The sequence below is a fragment of the Dromiciops gliroides genome, chromosome 4 (genome assembly GCF_019393635.1).
Source record: "Dromiciops gliroides isolate mDroGli1 chromosome 4, mDroGli1.pri, whole genome shotgun sequence".
NCBI classification, from domain to species: domain Eukaryota; kingdom Metazoa; phylum Chordata; class Mammalia; order Microbiotheria; family Microbiotheriidae; genus Dromiciops; species Dromiciops gliroides.
Window position 1 is genome coordinate 99,968,812 of NC_057864.1, and position 23,065 is coordinate 99,991,876.

General features: G+C 47.0%; 1 protein-coding gene across 1 annotated transcript; it reads left to right on the forward strand.

Annotated features, from left to right (window-relative positions):
• The first annotated feature begins 4,767 nt into the window (after positions 1-4,767).
• On the forward strand, positions 4,768-13,235 carry ELF3 (E74 like ETS transcription factor 3). The gene is made up of 9 exons (XM_043962419.1): positions 4,768-4,890; positions 5,731-5,896; positions 6,244-6,465; positions 6,899-6,991; positions 7,546-7,665; positions 7,902-7,994; positions 8,575-8,691; positions 10,722-10,917; positions 12,371-13,235. The coding sequence occupies exons 2-9, from the start codon at positions 5,743-5,745 to the stop codon at positions 12,483-12,485; spliced, it is 1,110 nt and encodes a 369-aa protein (XP_043818354.1). The 5' UTR covers positions 4,768-4,890; positions 5,731-5,742; the 3' UTR covers positions 12,486-13,235.
• The last annotated feature ends 9,830 nt before the right edge of the window (positions 13,236-23,065 follow it).

Below are 23,065 nucleotides of genomic sequence, written 5' to 3' on the forward strand. Positions count from 1 at the left end.
AAGCCCTGGGTAGGGTGAAAAGGAGTTCTAGAAATGAGTACTGAGAGACCCTTAAAACGGTGAAATCATTTCAGGAGCCAGGCTCAAATCTCACCTTCTGCAGGGGGGTTTTCCTGCCCTTCTCCCTCCTTTTCCTGCCCACCCCTCTTTTCTTCTGAAATTACTTTCCATTTGTACTATCCGTGCTTTTGCTGCTCATTCATTTCCGTCGTGTCTGACTCTTCATGACCCTGTTTGTGCAAAGATACTGGAGTGGTTTGTCATTTCTTTCTCCAGCTCATTTTACAAGTGAGAAAACAGAGGCAAACAAGGTGAAGTGACTTGCCCTGGGTCACACAGCTACTAAGTATCTGAGCCCAGATGAGTCTTCCTGACTGCAGGCCTGGTGTTCCGTGCACTGTGGCGCCACCTAGTGGCACACTATACATGGTACATGTAGGATTTTGGGGTGTGCTCTCTCACTAGAATGTGGGCAAACACTGTGCTTCCATTTTTTTTTATCTCCAGCCCTTAACACTATGCCATAGCTAACAAATAATAATTAATAAATGATCAATTTAATAAATGCCTATTGACTGAATAACACACTGGTTACCTCTTGTCTTCCACAGCGACTGTACAGAACTTTTCCCTGTCTTAGAATCCTAGCCTTAGAGACAGTCCGAGCTCCCTTATCTCAGACAAGAGCGAACCAGAGAGCCTGCCCCTGGGTAGACCAGTTGTAAGTCTGAGGGGCGGGGCCTGTGGCTGGGGCGCTTACACCATCCTCATCCATCTCCTACACCCCTGGCAGAAGAGTGAGTCTCCTCCTTCACCAAAAGGGCTCAGGCTCTTTCTCTCCCTCTTTCTTCCATCTCTCTTTTCACCCTCCCTCCTTCTCTGTATCTGTCTCTCTGTCTGCCTTTCTTCCTTTCTTTCCCCCTCTCTTTTTTTCTTCTTCTTTTTAAAAAATTACATTAATTTTATTTTTTTTTGTGGGGCAGTGAAAATTAAGTGACTTGCCCAGGGTCACATAGCTAGTAAGTGTCAAGTGTCTGAGGTCAGATTTGAACTCAGGTCCTCCTGAATCCAGGGCTGGTGCTTTATCCATTGTACCACCTAGCTGCCCCCTACCCCCCTTCCCTTTCTTCTCTCTTTCTCTCCCTCAATCTTCCTCTTCTCTCCCTCTCTCTCTTTCTCTCTCCTCCTCCTTCTCTTCTTCTTCTTCTTCTTCTTCTTCTTCTTCTTCTTCTTCTTTCTCTCTCTCTCTCTCTTTCTCTCTCTCTCCCCTTCTCTCTTCCTCCCTCCTTCTCTGTGTCTCTCTGTCTCTGTCTCCTCCTTCCCTCTGGTCATAGAAGAAAATAGTCATGGAGGCTAAGCTTTGTCCTTGATCCTACTTTCTTGTCTTTCTTCCAGGACCTTCCTCTGTTGGCCAATCAATCTCTTCCACACACAATGCACTTCAATTTCTTCCTTTTCTTTGGTACCATGTTTCCTCCTTTCTTGGGGACAGGCTGGACTACTGAAGGAACATAATGAACCGTTCTTTAGATTGGGGGGGGGAAGGAGGGGAGGGCACCACTGTTCCATTCTATCTGCTATACCCCCTGGAGCAGTGAGGTGGTGTGGTGCTACACTTGGATTCATGAAGACCTGAATTTGAATCCTGCCTCAAGATATAGTTGTGTGAGGGGGGCAGCTAGGTGGTGTAGTGGATAAAGCACTGGCCCTGGATTCAGGAGGACCTGAGTTCAAATCCGCCCTCAGACACTTGACATTTACTACCTGTGTGACCCTGGGCAAGTCACTTAACCCCAATTGCCTCACTAAAAAAAAAAAAAAAGATGCAGTTGTGTGAGCCTGGACAAGTCACTTAGCTCCCTTCTCACTTGTCCCCTGGACAAGTCACTTAGTTTCAGTTTTCTCATCTGTAAAATGGAGATCATAATAACGCTTACCCCTCTAGGGTTATTGTGAGGATCAAATGTGGTCAATGTTCATTCTTATCATTATTTCTATTATTCCATAATTCCTCCCTTCCATGAAACTGCCTTTAAATCCAAGCTCTTCTCTTCTCTTCTCTTTCTTCTCACCACCTCCTCACTCCCTCCCTTCCTGTAGGACCTAATAAAATGGAGGTGCCTGATGCTGTGGTCCAAAGCCCCCATCCAGTACCTCAGAAGCAGTGTGGGGCAGAGTGAAAAGAATACTGGGCTTGGGTTTCAGCTGGAGTCAGACAGCCTGGGTTCAAATCACTGCTCTGCTACTTATGACCCATATTACCTTGGGCAGGTCATTTCCCTTCTGGGGGCTTCAGGATCCTCCACTATGTTAAATAAAGGCACCAGACCCAGTTTCTGAGACCTCTTCTAGTTTTGATCATCTGAGTCAGGGACTCTCCCTCTCCTCTTTCTCCCTCCTTAGGAGGCCCATCAAGGTTCTCCTCAGGGCAAAGGACACGTGAGTAAGGCCTTAGGGCCCAGAGCAGGTTCTCCCACATTCCAGGGTGAGTAGCTGGTAGAGGGTGTGCCTGCCTCGGGCTCTGGGGGAGGCCCCCTGAAGGGCTGGGGAAAATCCTGTGACCAGAGCCCTAGGCTGCTCCTGCCACCCCTGGCCCAGTGGAGCTTGGGGCATTAACTCCTTCTCTCCCAGATGTCATCTCCCAGCAGCTTCGGAGAAGAGAGCCCTTGGGCTCATTTCCAACACAAAAGCCTCCCAGTCACAGAACATTTGAATGGGAGCTCATTCTCTATCAGAAGAAATCACCTCAGAGAGGGAAAATGATTTACCCAAAGTCCTACAGCCAGTTTGTGGCAGAGCCTTCACTAACATGTGGCTCACCAGACTTCCACTTCAGAACTCTTTGTTTTTTGTTTTTGTTTTGTGAAGTAATGGGGGTTAAGTGACTTGCCAGGAGTCACACGGCTAGTAAGTGTCAAGGGTCTGAGGTCGGATTTGAACTCGGTACTCCTGCATCCAAGGCCAGTGCTTTATCCACTGCGCCACCTAGTTGCCCTGCATTTTAGAACTCTTGATGCACTATGGGTGCCTCCCTTAAGGTAGGGCACTGTTGGGAAGGAAAACTTGTCTAGGGGCACAGCTGCCTGCGGATCGTGCTCTGCCTGCACACATTCTGGGATACAGCTAGTTTGCTTCGCTTGATATGCATACAGGATTTGTCACAAGGATTGTTTTTCCTTTTTTGTTTAGGGGAGGGAGAGAAAATAAATGCTTGTTAATTTTAAATTTAATTTGACAAAGACTGACTATTGGGAAGGAGTACTAAGAAACCCATTGTGCTCTATATATGGGGAGATCTATATGTGTGTATATGTATATGTGTGCATATACATATAGATATGAAATATGCTTTTTGTATAGATAGTATATGTAGTATGCATATATAGTGTGTATGTGTATATACTTATACACCTAAATAGACATCTATCTATACATATACACACATAATACACCATACATACATGTATGTATGCATGTGTACACGCACACGTATGCTATATGGGGGAGGGAGGGATAGTCCATCTTTAGCCCTCAATGCATCTTGTTTTCCTTTTCCCGAAGTCTCCACCTCCTCTGTGTGGTGTCTCCTCATGGGATCCTGATGAGGAGATAGGATTTGTCCCTGGGCCCACAATAAGAAGAGAGCATTAGCACTCAGACCCCAGGGATTCTCCTGCCTTCTCATTCAGCCCAAGGTACCATTCCCAGGCAGTTAAATCCCCTGAGGGACTCTTGGAAAAGTTTTGACCACCAGAGGGCAGCAGCCAAGCGTCAGCAAATCCTTGAGGCATAGGAGAGAGGTGGAGGGGGGAAGGCAACTGAGTTCTTGGCCACTTCCAGCCCCTCTGGATAGTGGGGCAGGGGCGGGGGAGGGGGGGCGGGGAGAAGGGGGGCAAGGGAGGGGCAGAGTTACTTTGGGTAACGTACCCGATGTTGTGTATTGTTAACAACAAAAAATTCCTTTTAAAAAATTCACTGCCTGATTTGAGCCTCTCTTGCAATCCTGATATACTCATTTTGCAGATGAAAAGGCTGAGGCTCAGAGAGGTTTAAGTGCCCCTTGCATGGCCACACAGTAAGCATAACTAAAGCCTTCTGACCTCCTGGCCATCGCCCAAAGCCCTCCAGGTTTCCTCTGCTCCATTTTTGGCTGAGCAGTCTCCACGATGCTCTGAAGGACTTTCAGAGTCCCTAATCAAGCAAAAGATGGACGTCTGGTCCCTCGACCAACCAGCTTTCTCAGCTTTCTTGTCTCCGTTCCTACGCATTTGGGATCTTCAAGCACTTAAAGGACTCATCTATAATATAAAGGGTAGTGGGGTACATGTCCCCTAAGGTCCCTTTCAGGGCTTAACACAGCACCAGCCCGCACCGGGCTCTGATCCCAAGGCAACAGGGAGCAAGGGTCGCTCCTTTTTGTCCAGGCCCCCTGGGGAATTTCCTGAGTCCAAGGGTGGTACCACCAGGGGTGCCCACCCTCTCTCCTGCCAATTTCCCCCCACCCCAGTGTCCACCTCAGAGGGTGAGGGATGACAGACGCTGACAATCATTAAACCAGCCTAGCCTGATTTCCCAGCACCCGCCCGCCCGCCAGCCTGGGACACAATATGCAAATCACCAAGGGCAGGGGAGCCTGGGTCCTGAGGCCAGGAAATCCCCTTGGTCCAATAAGACTGCCCGCCTCACCCGCTCAGGTTACAGCAGAGACCTGCCTATAAAATGCTTCTGCCCTGGGAGGAGCCCGCCTTAGGCTTTATTTAGGGCGGAGTGAGAAGGGGAGCAAGAGGTAGATAGGTACTGTGTTCACTTACCTGCTGGACTTAATTTGCTACCTGGATTACCCGCTGCGGCTGGCTTCCCTGCGCTCTCCGTGTCCCAGCTTACACTCTGGTAGGTTCCCAACTCACCCCCACAGAAAGCAGCCTAGGCAGCATGGCGCTCCCCCAAAGACTTCTGTAGGACCTGGGGAGGGGAATGTGCCCCCCACCCCCACCCGGTCTTGAGCATGAGGCTCCTAGGGAGGGATTTTCAGGTCTTTCTCTGACTTGTCCCAAACTAAGATCCTAAGACTCTTAATGAGGCTTATGTTGGGGCAGGTCTGATTTGAGGGGTTCTTTGGGAAGATCTCCATGCTAACCTACCCCAGAATATCAGATCCAGAGAAGAAGATCTTGGCGAAGAGAAAGAAGTCGGCATTAGAGAAATCCCTCTTTCTTCCTCAACCTAGAGAGGAATTCTGAGGGAAGGTTAGGTCTACCTGCCTACCCACGCCAATCAGCTATTTCTTTTCGACCTTGAATCTCAGCCCCATTTTCCAGACTGTACTGGGAATTCTTTATCAGTGTCTCAAGGTTTTGGGAGATGTTGGCTCTCCCCCCAACCACCTGAAGTGCGGAGAGAGCAGACCTTGACCCATATCTCTGCTGTTTCTACTAACTAGATGAATGACCTTGACACTTATAGTGGCTTAATTTATCTGCAGACCTTCCTTTGTACAGTTCCAAAGTGAGTGGTTGGGAGAATGGAATTGCTTCCAGCTTGGAAACTCTTTAGCTGCTGTGGGGAGTTCTTAAGGGAAAGATGGAGATGGGCTATTGGGTCTTTTTGTGGTGAAGGTTGCTACCCAAGCCCATGCCTCTGAGCGTTGAGGAAGGATAAAACCCCGACTGGAAGCCTTGGTCTCTGATCCCTGATCCTCAATTTTTCTTCTCTCCTCAACTTTAACCACAGAGAGGGAACCTCATGGCTGCATCCTGTGAGATCAGCAACATTTTCAGCAACTATATCAGTGCCATGTACCAGGCAGAAGACCCAGCCCCGTCTTCATCAGCCACTTTGGGCAGTGATGACCTGGTGCTGACCCTGAGCAATCCTCAGATGCCCCTAGAGGGCACAGGTGGGTCCTGGGAGCATGGGGAACCTGGGGAAGTGGAGTGTAATCATTCAAAGAGCTTGGGAGTCAACAAATCAAAGGAGAGAAGGGAGTCTTAGATGCCTTCCCCACCCCGAAAAAGTAGAAGAAACAGTGAGACTCAGCTGGGACCAGAGAGAATGCAGGGTAAAGGAGTAAGTGAGAAATGATTGGACAGAAAGTGAGCAGGGAGAACACTCATGAACCACTAATACAACAGGGGCAACATCAAAGGTCTATGGGCATAAAAGTGTGAAGGAAGAAGCAGAAGAGAGACCGGGCACCCATCCACTTCCCCGCCCTGTTAACCTAGTGCCCTCTTCCTTTGTTAGACAAAACCAGCTGGTCAGGGATGCTGCCCCAGCTGTGGTCAAAGGCCCAGGTCCTGGACTGGATCAGCTATCAGGTGGAGAAGAATAAATATGACGCTAGCGCCATTGACTTTTCCCGATGCAATATGGACGGTGCCACATTGTGCTGCTGCCCCCGGGAAGAGCTGGGCCTGGTCTTTGGACCCCTGGGGGATGAGCTCTATGCCCAGCTGCAAGACCTCTGTGAGTGCCAGGGAGGGGGCTGCCTCCACATCCCTACCCCTCCACACAGAACAGATCCCTTTACTTTCAAGGGCTCTGATGACCAACCTGGGGGCAGGTTGAGATGCTGTGTTTTGGTTTCACCAAAAGGTGAAAAAAGGAGATTGGGGTGGGGGGTGGCCCGGGTACTGGCAAAGTAGTGTATTTAAGTGGGGCCCATGGTTGGCATTAAATTAAGCCATATCCTAGGGATAAATTTAGGAAAGGTGGACTCTTGGGTGGGAAGGAGCCTGGAGTCCCAGCCACCAATCCTAGATGTATCCTAGAACCCTGGAAAATGGGGAAAGAAGGGGGGTGGCTACCTAATCTGCCCTGCTGGGAACTTGACAGTACCCTCCCCCCCACAGTTGCCCCCCCCCCCCGACTTTGCTCATGCCTTCCTTCTTTTCTCTAGCATCTGGCACGAATGATGAGCTAAGCTGGATCATTGAGCTCCTGGAGAAGGATGGACTCAGCTCTCAAGATATCATGGCAGACTCTACCTTCGGTAAGAGTATGCCTTTCGGGGGGCAGCTGGGTGGCGCAGTGGATAAAGCACTGGCCCTGGATTCAGGAGGACCTGAGTTCAAATCCAGCCTCAGACACTTGACACTTACTAGCTGTGTGACCCTGGACAAGTCACTTAACCCCCCATTGCCCCGCAAAAAAAAAGAGTATGCCTTTCTCCTCCTACCTTCTTGACCTAGCCCCTGGAGCATTTTACCAGAAGACCTCCCGTGGATTGACTTCCAAATCTCTGGGATGTACTCTCTTTGAGCAAACCATTTAACCTTGTAGACCTCAGTTTCCTTTATCTATGGAAATGGTGTGTGTGGGAGAGAGACTGAGGTATTAGACAAGCTGATCTCTAAAGAGCCTTCTGCCTCTAAATCTTGGACCTGCCAAAGTTCTGAAAGACCCTTGCTCCTGGGACCCAGGCTATGATCCTCCTCCTCACCTGGAAAAATCCTGGACCCTGTGGATATGCCTGACTATTGTCTGAGAGAACCCCACCCAGTTCCTGATCTAGCCCAACTGATCCCTGCTATCCTCTCTCCCCAGATCACGGCAGCCCCTTCAGCCAAGATTTGTTGGATGACTCAAGGTTGGCCAGTCCCTATTACCCAGGAAGCTATGGAGCAGGGGCTCCCTCTCCAGGCTCCTCAGATGTGTCCACTTCAGGTAAGAGTCTAAGTTTTGGTGCCCTGAAACTCCCAAGCCCTCAGCCCTTCCCTACCCCAAGTGTCCTTTTAAGGGATAGAAACCAAGGTTAGGCCTCTTAAGGACAGTGTTAGCTAAGGAGAAGCACAGCTCAGCCGGACTTGGGACAAAAGACTCGATAAACACCGCTGAGGGTGGCCAAGAGGTTTTCTGCTAGCTTGAGGAATTCACCTCATTTCCTTCATTCCCTGATCTAGGGACTGGAACCTCTCAAAGTCCCCACTCCGACTCCGGTGCGAGTGACGTGGATTTAGATCCCACAGACAACAAACTCTTCTCTTTTCCCAGTGGTGAGTGAGGGAGAAGGGTATGGAGCTGGCCCTGCCAGGTGTGGGAGGGCAGTCCCTGATCTATTTGAGGGTAGTGGTAGTGGGGCTCCAATAAGCTATCTGGAGAGGAGAGGAAAAGACCCAAAAGCAATCAATGCTATGGTGGACAATACCTGGCTGGGCTAGTGTGGGATAGGGGACTGGTGGAGGGTCAGAAGCTCAGAGATCAGAGAGGGAGGGCGGTGGCAGTGGGTGCTTTGTGCGCCCAAGGAGGCTGTTTGGTTAGATTGGGGGAGGGAGCTAACTTTGGAGAGTGGAAAAAAGTGACTGGACCAAGGGGGGAGCTAGGTGAGTTTCCCCTGAAGCCTTGAGTATGCTAGAAAACAGGTTTTCATATAGATGAAAGGAATGGTAATGGAACCAAGGAGTCAGTCTTGACTTCCAGCCTGAACCTGCTTGAGTTTGGATTCCTAGTTAGGGAAGCTGGGGAGGGAAAGGATGGGGGGGGGGGTGGAGTAGTGACAGATATAACTCTTACACATTCAGCTGGAAAATAGGCTGGACTCCCATCTTACTCCCATTTTCCTCTCTTCCTCCTAAGAGAACTTCTCCAACTATAAAAAAGGAGACCTGAAATATGGGAAGAGGAAACGAGGACGACCCCGAAAGCTGAGCAAGGAGACCCGAGAGTGTCTGGAGGGAAAGAAGAGTAAACATGGTAAGAACCCTTCTTACTATGGCTATTGGGGGCCCCAGGAGCAGGCAGGCTGCTTTTCTGTCTGGGGTGTAGAGAAGAGATAAAGGGTCCCTTGCGCTATATTGTTTCCAAAGACCTTTCTCGGATTGGCTCGATAATCTCACGTGTAGCATAGCTATACATACCCCTGCCTAGGCCTTAGTTCCCTCATCCACAGTTAAGGATACCTACCCTGCATGAAGTAAATTGGTTTTTATATATATAGGTTTCCCCAAAGTCCACAAAGCTATTCGGTGACAGAACTAGGAATCAGAATCATAGATTGTTAGAAAGAATATTAGAGGGGCAGCTAGATGGTGCAGTGGATAGAGTACCGGCTTTGGATTCAGGAGGACCTGAGTTCAAATCCGGCCTCAGACACTTAACACTTACTAGCTGTGTGACCCTGGGCAAGTCACTTAACCCCAATTGCCTCACCAAAAAAAAAAAAGAAAGAAAGAATATTAGAGCATCTCTAGTCCAACCCTTTTAGCATGTACATGTGGAAACTGAGTCACAAAATCATGACTTGCCTCAAGACCCCATAAGTGCTTAGCCAGAGTTAGAGTTAGGACTCCAGTGTTCCTCTATACTAAGCACGGAGCCTGCTCTGCTGGGATGATCATAGTGACAGTCATCCTTGGGACATTGAATTTGGGACCATAGAGCACCCGGGGAGGAAAAAGCAGGGCATATTAGTAAGGAAATCAGATTTGGACTGAGTTCAAATTTCTGCCACCTAGACATATCACCAAGGACAATTTATTTGACTTCAGGGCTTCAGGTTTTTTTCAAGTGTAAAATGGGGAATAATCATATTTGAGGGTCAAATGAGAGTGACTGAACAACTTAATCATTATAACCAGGACCTATCATGGTGAGTTCTCCATTATTTCACTGTGGTCTTCTCTGACCCTTGAGAGAACTGGTGAGAGATCAAGAAAACCCACCGAATTTTCAGTAGGGCTCATTGAAAAGTCCCAGGTTAGGGGCAGCTAGGTGGTGCAGTGGATAAAGCACCGGCCCTGGATTCAGGAGTACTTGAGTTCAAATCCGGCCTCAGACACTTGACACCCTACTAGCTGTGTGACCATGGGCAAGTCACTTAACCCCAATTGCCTAGCAAAAAAAAAAAAAGAAAGAAAGAAAAGTCCCAGGTTAGAGCCCTGGGCTTGCTTTTATCCAACCAACTAATCAATAAGCATTTATTAAGAGCCGTTGCACTGAACATAGATAAGAAATGAAACTGAAATGACCCTTCACCTCAAGGTACTTAGATTCTATTGGGCGAAACAGAATAAATAAACACATACATTTCATATATATATATTATATACATATACACACACATACATATATGTAAAACAAATACAAGACAGAGCTGATGGCTTTGGTGCCAATGCTCAGTGCCAGTGCCTCATTCTTCAAAAAGTCCCTGAAGGCCTTCTGAAAGGCAGAGCCTAGAATGGACACCTAGGACACAAAGTGAAGAAAAATGAGCATGATCCCCTTCTTTAAAAGCAATAAGCCCCGCAAAAAAAAAAAAAAAAAAAGGCCATAAGACAAACATGAATACAGCCAAAATAAAAAACAGAAGCATGACAATGACAAGTGTAGAATGAGAAAAGGGTAGGTGAGGGATGATGTTGCTGGGGAGTAGAATGGGAAGAAGGGTTCATTTGGAAAGGCTTCCTGAAGGAGATAGTCTGAAGCTACCAAGCCAGGTCTAGGAGTTGAGTGCTAGGCACATGGGGTCACTCAGCAAAGACCCAGGGGCAGTGCTGGATCTTAGTGCTAGCTACTGGGGGCTCATTAGAGTCTAGTCGCTGGACTTAGAAGAGAGAGTGATCACCTGTTCCTCCACTGGCCCTTGGGAAAACTGAGGCTCAGTGAAGGGACCTCAAAGGAAGAGAAGCCTAGCGCTTTTCATCCTTCTAATGAGAGTGACAGGCTTGGAGTAGAGAGGTCGTGGTTCTGCTTGGCTCCTTGGCTGACTGGTTCTACCTTCACAGCTCCAAGAGGTACACACCTGTGGGAATTTATCCGGGACATCCTCATCCACCCCGAGCTCAACGAGGGCCTTATGAAGTGGGAGAACCGGCACGAGGGTGTCTTTAAGTTCCTTCGATCTGAGGCTGTGGCCCAGCTGTGGGGTCAGAAGAAGAAAAATAACAGTATGACCTACGAGAAACTCAGCCGTGCCATGAGGTGAGCTGTCGTCTAGAGGGTGACCAAGTTTGGGAGAGGGCCAGGACACTAGCCTGGGGAGGGGGAGGGGGGGACACATTTAGTTGTGGAGCTCTCAGGCTGATAGAGATGACTTGAGACTGTTCCCGGTTCATAAAGGTGTAGAAAATATTGAGGCAGAAGGGATCCTACTGATCATCTGTGCCCAACTTCATGATTTTACAGGTGAGAAAACAGGCTCAGAAAAGTAACCTTCTCAGTGACTTACAAATGACTTGCACAAGGTCACAACTCATAGATATTGGAGCCAAGACTTCAACCTAGAGCTTCTAACTGCCAAGGCCTGTCTTCTTTCCAAGCTGTCAATCCCAGTGTTCAGGTGTCCTTAGATAGGTACATTTTTATATGAGGAGCACTCAGCATTGGACAGAATATCAGAGGGAAGTCAGGAGACCCTGGGTTCTACAGCTGCTTGATACCTTCAGTCATTAAGACCCCTTTTTTGGGGGGAGGGGAGGGTGAGGTCTCTGTCCTGTCTAATAAAAGAGTAGGGGGAGATTGGATTAAGAGCTCTTCTAGGCAGCAGCTAGGTGGTGCAGTGGATAAAGCACCGGCTTGGATTCAGGAGGATCTGAGTTTAAATCTATCTTCAGACACTAGCTGTGTGACCCTGGGCAAGTCACTTAACCCTCATTGCCCTGCAAAAAAAAAAAAAAAAAAAGCTCTTCTAGTTCATTCTGTAATCCAACAACAATACACATGCACACCCTGTCCCCAAACCTTAAGACAAAGAGAACCAAGGACAGAACGGGTCATAAGCAGGAAAAGGGATTGGGTAAAATTGACTAGAGCTTAGGTGAGGTTAGCTCTGGAAGGCTTCTTGAAGCAGGGGAAAGGTTATAGTCAGGGATGAGGAGGATGACACCGGGCAAGAGAGGAGAGGGAGGGAAGGCTGAAGAAGAGGAAAGGACAACTAGAAAAAAGAGGAAGGAGGGAAATACCATGAGAATTGGAGAGAGTACAGGTGTGTGTGTTGAGAACTGGTATAAGGCTTGATGGGCTAAAGTGAATCTCAAGTAGAGAGGAGACAGACTAGTGGGAAAACCACTCCAGCGGTTCTGATCATAAAGCATGGCGACATCGAAAGGGTCCTGGATTTGGAAACAAAGAACCCAGGTTCAAATCTTGGCTGCTGGGTGACCTTAGGCGAATTACTTAACCCTTCTGGGCCATAGTTCCCTTATCTGTCGAATGAAGGGGTTAGATGAGATGACCTTCTAAGAATCTTTCCAGGTTTAATTTATGGTCCTGTGAGCTGGAAGGGATGTTAGCTATCATTTGGTCTAATCCTCTCATTTTATAGAGGAGACAGATGAGGCCTGGGGGCGGGGGGGGTGTTAAAAGGATTTGCCCAAAGTCACCCCCTCCCACAGGAGTGCCTTGCTTTATTTGATGTGATCCTACTCCCCAACAGGTACTACTACAAGCGAGAGATCTTAGAGCGTGTCGATGGCCGAAGACTAGTCTATAAATTTGGCAAGAACTCAAGTGGTTGGAAGGAGGAGGAGGTCGTGTTGAGCCGGAACTGAGCAAGGGATCGATCGAGGGACTTGGGCAAACAATGAGCTTGCCCCCGGACCAGAGACTCGTTCAGACATTCCTGGACCCCAGCCCTCCCAGTCCCTTCAGGGAGGGTGGGTACCCGTGTTGGCGCTGGAAGCCAGTGGGTGCGCCCCAGTGGAGTGAGACTGAACTTTGGCCTGCCATGAGTTTGTTGTCAACAGTTGTCATGGGATTGTGGAGACCTTGGGCCCCTCCCTCCTCTATTTCCTCTTGGAATTACCAGCCCTCTGAATGGATGGCAGCCATTATGCTTCTGACTGAAACCAAGAGGTCTCTGAACTGGGATCCTCTTCTCTAAGAATCCTGGACTGGCACTATGTGGGGGGAAATGGGTAGCCTATTAAGGCCATGGAGAGAAGGCCTGCCAGCACCTTGCCTCGAGGCCTGCCCTTTTCCTATGCTTGGACTCCGCGGGTCGTGGGTCAGAGCTCTCTAATTTATGTGGTATAAATATGTAATATGTACATAGAAATCTATTTTTTCAATGATACCCCTTCCCTCCTACACTCCTTGACCTCTGTCTGTGTGTGAGGATAAAGACCAAAGACAATGGTTCTGGGCCTGACGAGGACTACAGAGACTTGAGCTATTTTATAGCTGTTCACAACCTTCCCCGGTCAGGATGGATTTGCTTCCTCCTTCTGCCATAACTACTGCAGGAGTTGGGGTGGCGAAAATGGTCCCAGGACTCCTGGTCACTCCTCTTATCTCCAGAATGGATCAAAAGGTTGCAATAAAGCACCCTCTGTGGAGGGAGCTGTTTTTTAATCTATGGCCTGCCTGCTTGTCTGTCCACTGAGGGGCTTGAATTTTTGTCATTGCATAGAATCAAGGCGATGGTGACGGGGGTGGCATCTATAGTGATGGTAGTGGGTTGGAAGATATTCTAGGCAAAGATGTTGGGGTTGGAGCAGTTGATAAGGGTACCCAGGGAGGGAGGAAAGATGGTCAAAGAAAAGGTGAGACCTTAAGGGAAATGGGTTGAGCTATGAATTCCTCATAACTTCAAGGGAAGCTTGGTGGGGAAGAAAACAGATCTTATGACACTTAAGACACTTAAGTCTGTTTCCACTCTGAAATGGGGAATAGTCTTTGGGAGAATTCTATTTAACATTTAATACAATTCACTAAACATGAAGTGGCAGCCACTTGGCCACCATGGGGCCCCATTGGATCAAGAGATAATGGATCTAAAAGCTTTCTGGGTCCTATGAAGCACAAGAGCAGCATGATGAGTAACAGAGCAGGAGTTCTGGGTTCAAATTGCACCTTAATACCTGTATCACCTTGGAGCCCCTCACATCCTCATCTGCAATGAGGAGCTTGGCTTTTGGGGACCTGTCCAGCTCTTAAATCTATTCTCCAATCCTCCTGGTAACTGTCACCAGCTCATCCCCCTCCTTGTCCCCTAAGGGTAAGAAAGAATAACACCTGACAATTCATGTGATCCTCACAACAGCCCTATGAGGTAGGTCCTAAGACCTACTAACTCCCATTTTAGTAGGCTGGCCTCCAAGCTGGGAAGGTGGATTCGAGCCCTGCGTGTGACGCCTTTGTGTCACCCCTAGCACTTAGCAGAGGGAGTTTCTTCATGTGGAAATCCCTTCTAGCAGTGAGATCACAAGTGCAGGATTTGAATTCTGGTCTTCCTGACCAAATCAGCCTTCTATCCCCTCCACTGTGCTCAGTAGGTTGGGAAAAGGCAGGAAACAAAATTTCAGTTGGGCCTGTTTGAAAGCAGCCTAATATATCTCTGGTACTATGGGGCTGAGGGAGCTGAGGGAGCTGAGGGTATGCAGCACCCTGGACTAACTTAAGTTTAATTAGAAAACTACCCATGTTCATTGGTTGATGATTTCAAATGACTTGAGAAAATTTGCCCAGGAACCCATGAGACCATTGGATCAGAAGTCAGGAAACTAGTTCTGGTCCCAGCTCTTCATTTGGTTATGTGACAGGCCTCTGTTTCTTCATTCTCCAGATGAGGAAAGTCAAGTCCAGAAAAATTGTGATTTTTTTTTTCTAGAGTAAGGACCCACCATTTGAACTCAAATTCTCTGTCATGATATGAGATGAAACAAGTGAAGGGATGGATAGGATGATCCCTAAGAATGCCAGGATAGGATATGTAAGAAGCAGGAGTTTGCCTCTCCATGGCCCCTGCATTCCTATACCTTGGCAATTGGGGTAACAATTGTAATGTGAATTTATCTTTTCCATGAAACTGTCATTGCATGATCATAGAAATTTTCTCCTGGGGGAAAAAATCCTTAGAGATAAGGGGAGAAACCTTGGAAAATAAGGTAATGAAGTAATTAAGGGAAATTAATATATCACAGCTTCATGATAGCCAGGAATCAGAGCATCTAGCCAATAGTTTATTTTTCCTACTTTTATTAAAGGATTCTTCTGCCAGTGTCCTTTCCGTAGGTTTTAGGAGTTTCTCCCATAGTTAAGGACTTCATAAAATTTAGGGCTATGAAATGATATTGCTCCATTAAATGATATTTAAAAAATAATTATATTTTCTTTTGATTGGTTTCCTTTGTAATCCTATGGCCTTTATTTCATTTATACTTTTTTGGGGGGCAGGGCACTGTGGGTTAAGTGACTTGCCCAGGGTCACACAGCTAGTAAGTGTCAAGTGTCTGAGGTCAGATTTGAACTCAAGTGCTCCTGAATCCAGGGCTCGTGCTTTATCTACTGCGCCACCTAACTACCCTTCACTTATACATTATTGCAAGGAGGGTCCATCAGTTTCACCAGCCTGCCCCAGGGGACCATAACACAAAAAGTCAAGAGCCCCTCTTCTAATCCAACACCTTCATGAAATGATTTATCAAAGACTACCCTGAAGAGCAAGAAGCAAAGTCAAAGACCCCAAATCCTATATTCTTTCCACATTACCTTACAAGGTTGCTTCCTGTCATGGTACTCTCTCTCCCTCTATATCAACCTGCCTAGCCCTCCTGGGTCAGGGAAAGCGTATTGGTTCTACAGTTGAAGGATGTTTGTTCAATCGGGCCTCTGCCCAGCCGGCCTGTCGTCCCATCCAGTAGCCAATTCTATATCACAGGGTGGGGAGAGGCCAGGCAGTGTCCTGAAAAAAGCATTTCTCCATCTTAAGGTGGGATGTGGTCTTCATTTTCCCTGATCTGGGAGTCAAGGGAGGGCAGAGGAGATGGGTGGCCATTGAAGGTCATGCCACCAGCAGGAGAGTAGCAACTTAGTGGGGCAAGAACCCTAGACCGAGAATAACCTAAACTTTCATGGCAAGGTAGAAAAGAGCTCAGGATCTGGGGCAAGAGGACCTGAGTTCAAGTCCTCACTGCCTGGTCCTAATAAAATGTTGGGCAAGTAATCCACCTCCCTGGACCTGTTTTCTCCTTTGTAAAATGAAGGGCCTGGTTTGGATGGCTTCTTAGATCTTAGGGTCACGGATGTAGAGATGGAAGATGCAGCTGTCCTTTGAAAGTTCACCCTTCCTGTCATAGGTGTTATTGGCTCTCTTGGTGTGTTCTTGGTTCTTTTTTTGTTTGTTTGTTTTTTGGTGAGGCAATTGGGGTTAAGTGACTTGCCCAAGGTCACACAGCTGGTAAGTGTTAAGTGTCTGAGGCCAGGTTTGAACTCAGGTACTCCTGAATCCAGGGCTGGTGCTCTATCCACTGCACCACCTAGCTGCCCCTTTGGCGTGTTCTTGTAGAAAGAAACCGAACTTGGGCGGCTAGGTGGTGCAGTGGTAAAGCACTGGCCCTGGATTCAGGAGTACCCTGGGCAAGTCACTTTTGCCCCGCAAAAAAAAAAAAGAAAAAAAGAAAAGAAAAAAAAGAAAGAAACCGAACTTGCCATTCTTTCTATCTGAAGTTCTGTGTATTGATCGTACTGACAAAGAGCGATAACTAGCCTATCGGTATGGAAAGGATATAGAATAAAGAAGGTACAGGGTGAAAGGAAATTTGAAAAGGAGATGGAAACGGGGGTGGGGGGTGAGGGGGATTTTACGGCCAAAGACAGTGAAAAGGAAGGGGTGGTGAAGGCTGCTTCCCAGGGGAATTTCAACACAGAAGACAACAACCCAGCCCCAAAACCATCTGTGTTGGGTGAAAGGTTTGCAGATAAGGGGGGAGTTGTGTGAGGGATGGAGGACCCCAGAAGGTGAGTCTTGGATGCTATAAATGAAATTCCCCAAAGATATAACTGCCTCGCTCCAGATATGCCTTCTCCCCACTGCTGTTTTCACAGGGAGGATTTGAGCCCAGGTCCTTCGACTCAGCATTGCCTCTGAAGAGCTCCTCTGCCCACACACCTTCAGCCACCTCTATTCATCTTTCCCCTCAAACATGCAGTCTATAGTGATCAAAGGGTCCCCGTGAGCTAAGAGGAGGCGTTCCCTCATCACTCTTGACTCCTAGAAGTTCCAGATTGAAACTTTGCCCCAGGAGAGAGAGGGAGGGAGGGAGGGAGGAAGAGACCCCAAAGAGGTGACTGGGAAAAGGAATAAGACTACACCCAACTGGGGAAGTGACCCTTCCACCCTGTACCCTGTTTGGCCAGAAATAGGGTGGGTAACAAGGTAAGAAACTCATAAAGTGCATTTTCTTCCTTTCTTTTGATTGCTATGTGGGTGTGCCCTGGGTGTGGGGTAGCACCATGACTATGCACTGGGGGGGAAGGGGGGTGTTGATCGTGTCAGTGGACTGTTTGAGATGCTGTAGTGAGCTGGCGGTTGCTGGGTGCTATCTGCCCTGTGTCTGTGTGGCATGCTACCTTGCTATATGGGTCAGAGAGCGGTCAAGCAGCTTCTTTGTTTGGGTGTAACCGTAGGCTGGCCTGTTGCTCCCTGTCTCTGCACACATGCCTAAAATGGATTGTCTCTGGCCGGCTGTTCACCGACCTGCTGACCTCTATGCTTTTATTGCTGGGCTGTGAACCATGCAGTAGGGTGGACTCAAGGCCTGGAGTCCTGGGTTCAAATCATAACTTCCATGCCTGTGACCTTGGACCAGTCCTTTAACGTCCATTAGGAAAAACACAAAGGATTTGAAAGATGCTTTAGAGGCAGAAACAATAAGACCTGGGCACTGATTGGATATAGGGACCAGGAATTATAAAGTCAATAACAAAATTCTGCATTTTTATTTTTTTTGTTTGTTTTTTTTTAGTGAGGCAATTGGGGTTAAGTGACTTGCCCAGGGTCACACAGCTAGTAAATGTCTGAGGCTGGATTTGAACTCAGTTCCTTCTGACTCCAGGGCTGGTGCTCTATCTACTTCACCACCTAGCTGCCCCCATTTTATTAAATTTTGATGTTTGTAACCATAAAGTTGGGGTGCACCTCTCTCACAGGGTGGATAGATTTGGAGGGGGTTTCATTCTATAGAGAAGGAATCCGTGCCCCAGAGAAATCATACGGGTAATTAGTAGCAGAGTCAGGATTCAAAACCAGATCCTCTGAAGCTGCTTCCCATGGTTTGTTGTCAGCAAAGTGCTTTGTAAACCCTTAGATCAATAGATTCATTCCAACAAATATTTGTCATCACCTGCTTTGTTCAGGGCACTGTGAGACCCGGGCATAGAAAGACCAGAACGATAGTTTCTACTCTCAAGGAGTTTACTTGGGGTGGGGGGACAAAGGGGTAACGGGAAGAGTTCGTTTCAAGAGGGAGGGGAGACTAACAGGAAAGACCTGATCTGTGCAAGAACCAGCACCTGGATCTGGAAGGGCCTTGGCAGGGAGCTAGGGATTGTCTGAGGCACCAGTGAGCAGGGAGTGCATTGGAGACACGGAAAACCAAGGGGCACATGAATGCTCTGCTGAAGGAACAACCCAGCAGGCCAGTTAGACTAGAAAGGAGAGTGAAGGGACGCAATAACGAATTAGGCGAGATGTAGGTGAGAAAGAGGCTGGAAAGAGGGTGGGAGGTGCTGAAGGCTTTTCATCTTGTCCTTAGGAAGCCAGGATCCATAATGGGGGTCAGGGGTCAGGGGTGGATGTGTGGGGGGGGGCGGGAAGGGTAACATGGCCATATCTGTATTTTAGTAATATGAGTTTGGCAGTAATATGTAGCATTGATTAGAGAGGGAAATCCAATTAGGAAGGAGGCTATCGGCATAGTCCAGGCAAAAAGGAGAGGCTATAGGGGAACTAGAAAGATTTGAAAGATGTTGTGGAGAAAGAATCCACAAGACCTGGAGACTATTTGGATATGGGGACTGGGAATTGTAAAGTCAACAACAATAAAATTCTGCATTTGATTAAAATTGAATTAAAAATAGTATTGAAAACTGCACAGGGAGGACCAGAAGAACACAGTTATCCCAACCGAATTCCGGCATTTCACTCTGCAGCTGTAGCCCCTCCAGGTTTCTGGGCCTGACTTCTCACCATCTTCCCATCTTCCGCTGGCTTAATCTCCATACCTAATCAGTCCCAGAGTACTGGATGACTCTGAGGTTGCAAACCCAGGGGGCTGTAAGGGTGCAGGTACCATCAATATGAAGGGTCCGGGTTCGAAGGAGGGAGGGATGGATGATGAATTCTGTTTTGGACATATTGAGTTTGAGATGCCTGAGGGACAACCATATATCAATGAGGGCTTTCTAATTCCTTTTCCTTTTTAACCCAAGAAGACAAATTTAGGCTATTTACTATTGTCATCTGTGAGTCAACAATTGTTTATCTACTTAGTTGCTGTTGAGTCATTTTCAGTCATGCCAGGCTCTCTGTGACCCCATTTGGAGTTTTCTTGGCAAAGATACTGGAGTGGTTTGCCATTTCTATCTCCAGCTCATTTTACAGATGAGGAAACTAAAGCAAGCAGGGTTAAGTGACTTGCCCAGGGTCACCCAGTTAGTAAGTGTCTGAGGCTGGATTTGAATTCAGGAAGATGAGTCTTCCTGACTCCAGGCTCCAGGCACACTATCCACTGAGATCCCTGGCTGCCCTGGCTGTTTGCTAAGCATCAAATATGTGCCTGGCACAGCGAAGGGCATTGAGAATACAAAGAAGGCAAGACCAGTACCTACCTTGAAAGTGACAATCTAATGGGGGAGACCACTGTTGACCAACCAGACGTGTACAGGTTAAATTGGAGAAAGAAAGAGAGAGAGAAAGGAAGGAAGGAAGGGAGAGAGAGAGAGAGAGAGAGAGAGAGAAAGGAAGGAAGGAAGAGAGAGAGAGAGAGAGAGAGAGAGAGAGAGAGAGAGAGAAAGAGAGAGAGAGAGAAAGAAAGAGAGAGAAAGAAAGAGAGAGAGAAAGAGAGAGAGAGAGAAAGAGAGAGAGAGAGAAAGAGAGAAAGAGAAAGAAAGAGAGAAAGAGAAAGAAAGAGAGAAAGAGAGAAAGAAAGAGAGAAAGAAAGAAAGAGAGAAAGAAAGAAAGAAAGAGAGAGAGAGAGAAAGAAAGAAAGAAAGAAAGAAAGAAAGAAAGAAAGAAAGAAAGAAAGAAAGAAAGAAAGAAAGAAAGAAAGAAAGAAAGAAAGAACTTATTAAGTGCTCACTAGGTGCCCAGCACTCACTACAAAGCAGAAACACAAATACCTACAGAAAAGATAGTCCGTGCCCTGAGGCAGTTTGCATTCCTATAGAGGCAGGGCTATACAGAAGAGGCCGAGAAAAGAGGGAAGGGTATTTTGGTTCAGAGAGTCTCCGGGAGGGAGAGCTGAGGAGTGGACCCCTAGGGAAGTCAGTTGACACACCCTTTCCAGTAGATTTGATTACTATTCCCAGAACAATGGTAGAGGTGGAAAGTGTGGGGGAAGTGGGGAAGTGGTGGTGGTGGGGTCCGACTGGGGTGGAGGAAGTGTAGGTGGGGGAAGGACATGTGCTGAAGCCTGGGCTAATGGTAAGGACCTGGTTGGCAAACATTCAGGGGGGATCTTAGTTAACAGCTAGCTGCAGCCAAGGCTGGAGTGGCTGAAAGATAACTCGATTTGGAGTCAGAGGAATATTGGTTCAAATCCTTCCTCTGTCGCTAGCTGTGTGACCTTCCGCAAGTCACCTAACTTCTGAGTCTTCACAGTTCTCTCAGTTGTAAAATATGGGCTTGGGTCTGTGGATCTTTTAGGTCCAAACCAGCCCCTAAACCAAAGGATGAGGGGATGAATAAGGCCATTGAAAGGATTTGTTTGAATACTCAACTTTGCATTTTAAATTGTCGCCAGGCTAGGGCTGGGGGTTGGGCTGGGGAAGGTGGGTCTGGAGGGGGAAGGGATAATTGTGTGGTTCTGTAGTTATCGTAGGAAAGATTCTGAGTAGTTGTCCCTTCTCTGTCTGTCCTGGTGTCTCCAGAAGTTCATGGTGGGCCTAGTTCCTGCCCTCCCTTTCCTACTGGGCTTCTCCTAGTGAGGATGGGGCAAGGTCAGCCTGGGGTAGCCAGAGCAGCAATTAGCCCAGCTTGGCCGCCCGTTACTGGAACCTTCGTGTCAATTCTGGAACTTGTCCAGTAACCAACACCCAGTACAGCCTGACTCAGCTTGGGTTTGCTCCACCCCTTAACACCTGCTTAACAGAGACTTGAAAACCCCACCCCCACCCCAAGGGCCCAGCACCCAAAGAAAGGGACGGCCCAGGAAAACTACAACTCCCACCATGCACCACTCTCTCCCGACCCTGCACTCCCACTCCTGGGGTACCCCTGAGGTTTACTAAGGTGTCTTTCCTTGCTAGGTGGTCCCGTAGTCCCATTCTGTGGACTACTGGCTTGGATTGAGCAAGGCTAAGTGAGGTTGGGGAGCTCTCTGGAAGTGTTTTCTATGGCAACCAGTTCTTAGAATTCTAGGATTTAGAACTGGTAGGGATTTTAAGGTCAACTAGTCCAACTGGCCAGAGCTGTTGGTTTGCATAATAAAAGTTATAGATAGTACCTTTGTCTAGGACTTTCACATAATAAAGACAGATCACATTTAGATAAGTGCTTTCTTCCCAACCATCCCCTCCTCCGTAGGGCGGGAGTTACCGATTCTTAGTCAGTGGGACTGACTGAAGGTCACATAGCTATTTAGAGTCTGCATTCAAACTCAGGTCCTCAAAATCCTTTGATCCTCACTGTTCGGCCAAGTAGGGAGAGCTAGGGTTATTTCCCCATTTTGCTAGTGAGGAAATTGAGGCTCTGAGCGAGATTTTTGCCCAAGGTTACCTGCGATCAAGTGGAAGGGTGAATATTCGAACCCAGGTCTCTAGACTGTTAGTGCTGAGCTCTTTCTCACATATTTTTTCCCCAGACCTTTTTTCCCCCCCATTTACATGTAAAGACAGTTTTCAACATTCATTTTTGTAAGATTTTGAGTTCCAAATTTTTCTCCCCCCCTCCCCCCAAAGCCAGCAAGCAATCTGATATACTTTATAAATTACAGTCATGTGAAACATATTTCCACGTTAGTCATATTGTGAGAGAAGAATCATAACAAAAGAAAAAAACACACACAAGAAAAAAATAACAACAACCAAAAAAGCATCAACAAAAGTGAAAATAGTCTTTATTCAGACTCCACAATTCTTTTTCTGGATGTGGAGAGCATTTTCCATCTTGAGTCTTTTGGCATTGTCTTGCAATAGAATTTAGTCTATCAGAGATGATCATCACACAATGTTGTTGATACTTAGTCCCACTGACTAACAACTGGACAATAATATGGTAACTCCCTCCCTACAGGAGGAGGGGATGATTGGGAAGAAAGCACTCTTGGTTCTGCTCATTTCACTGAGCATCACTTCATGTAAGTCTTTCCAGGTTTTTCTTTTTCTTTTTTTATAATAAACTTTTTTTTGTTTTGATTTTGTTTTTTTTTTTAAGTGAGGCAATTGGGGTTAAGTGACTTGCCCAGGGTCACATAGCTAGTAAGTATTAAGTGTCGGAAGCCGAATTTGAACTCAGGTACTCCTGACTCCAGGGCCGGTGCTTTATCCACTGCACCACCTAGCTGCCCCGATAATAAACATTTTTAGTTATATTTTTGAATTCCAATTTTTATCCCTCCCCTACCCCCTCCCTGAAGCAGTAAGCAATCAGAAAAGGGTTATACATGTGCTATTATATAAAACATTACCATAATAGTAATTTGGTACAAAAAAACTTGAGTAAAAGAAAAAAATGAAAAAAGTGGAAAATAGCATGTTTCAGTCTGTGTTCAATCAATATCAGTTCTTTGGAGGTGAATTTTAGGTTTCTTCAATAGTCCTTTAGGATTGTCTTTGAATATTGTATTGCTGAGAATAGTTAAGTCAGTCACAGTACTTCATGAAACAATATTGCTGTCTCTGCTCACAATGTTCTCTTGGTTCTGCTTACTTCACTATACATCAGTTCATACAAGTCTTTCCAGGCCTTTCTAAAATCATCTTGCTTGTCATTTCTTCCAGCATAATCATATTCCATCACCATCATATACCACAGCTTGTTTAGCCATTCTCCAATTGATGGACATTCCTTTGATTTCCAATTCTTAGCCACTACAAAGAGAGCGGCTATAAATATTTTTGTACAAATAGGTCTTTTTCTCTTTTGGGGTATGTCTTTGGGATATAAACCTAGCAGTGGTATTGCTGGATC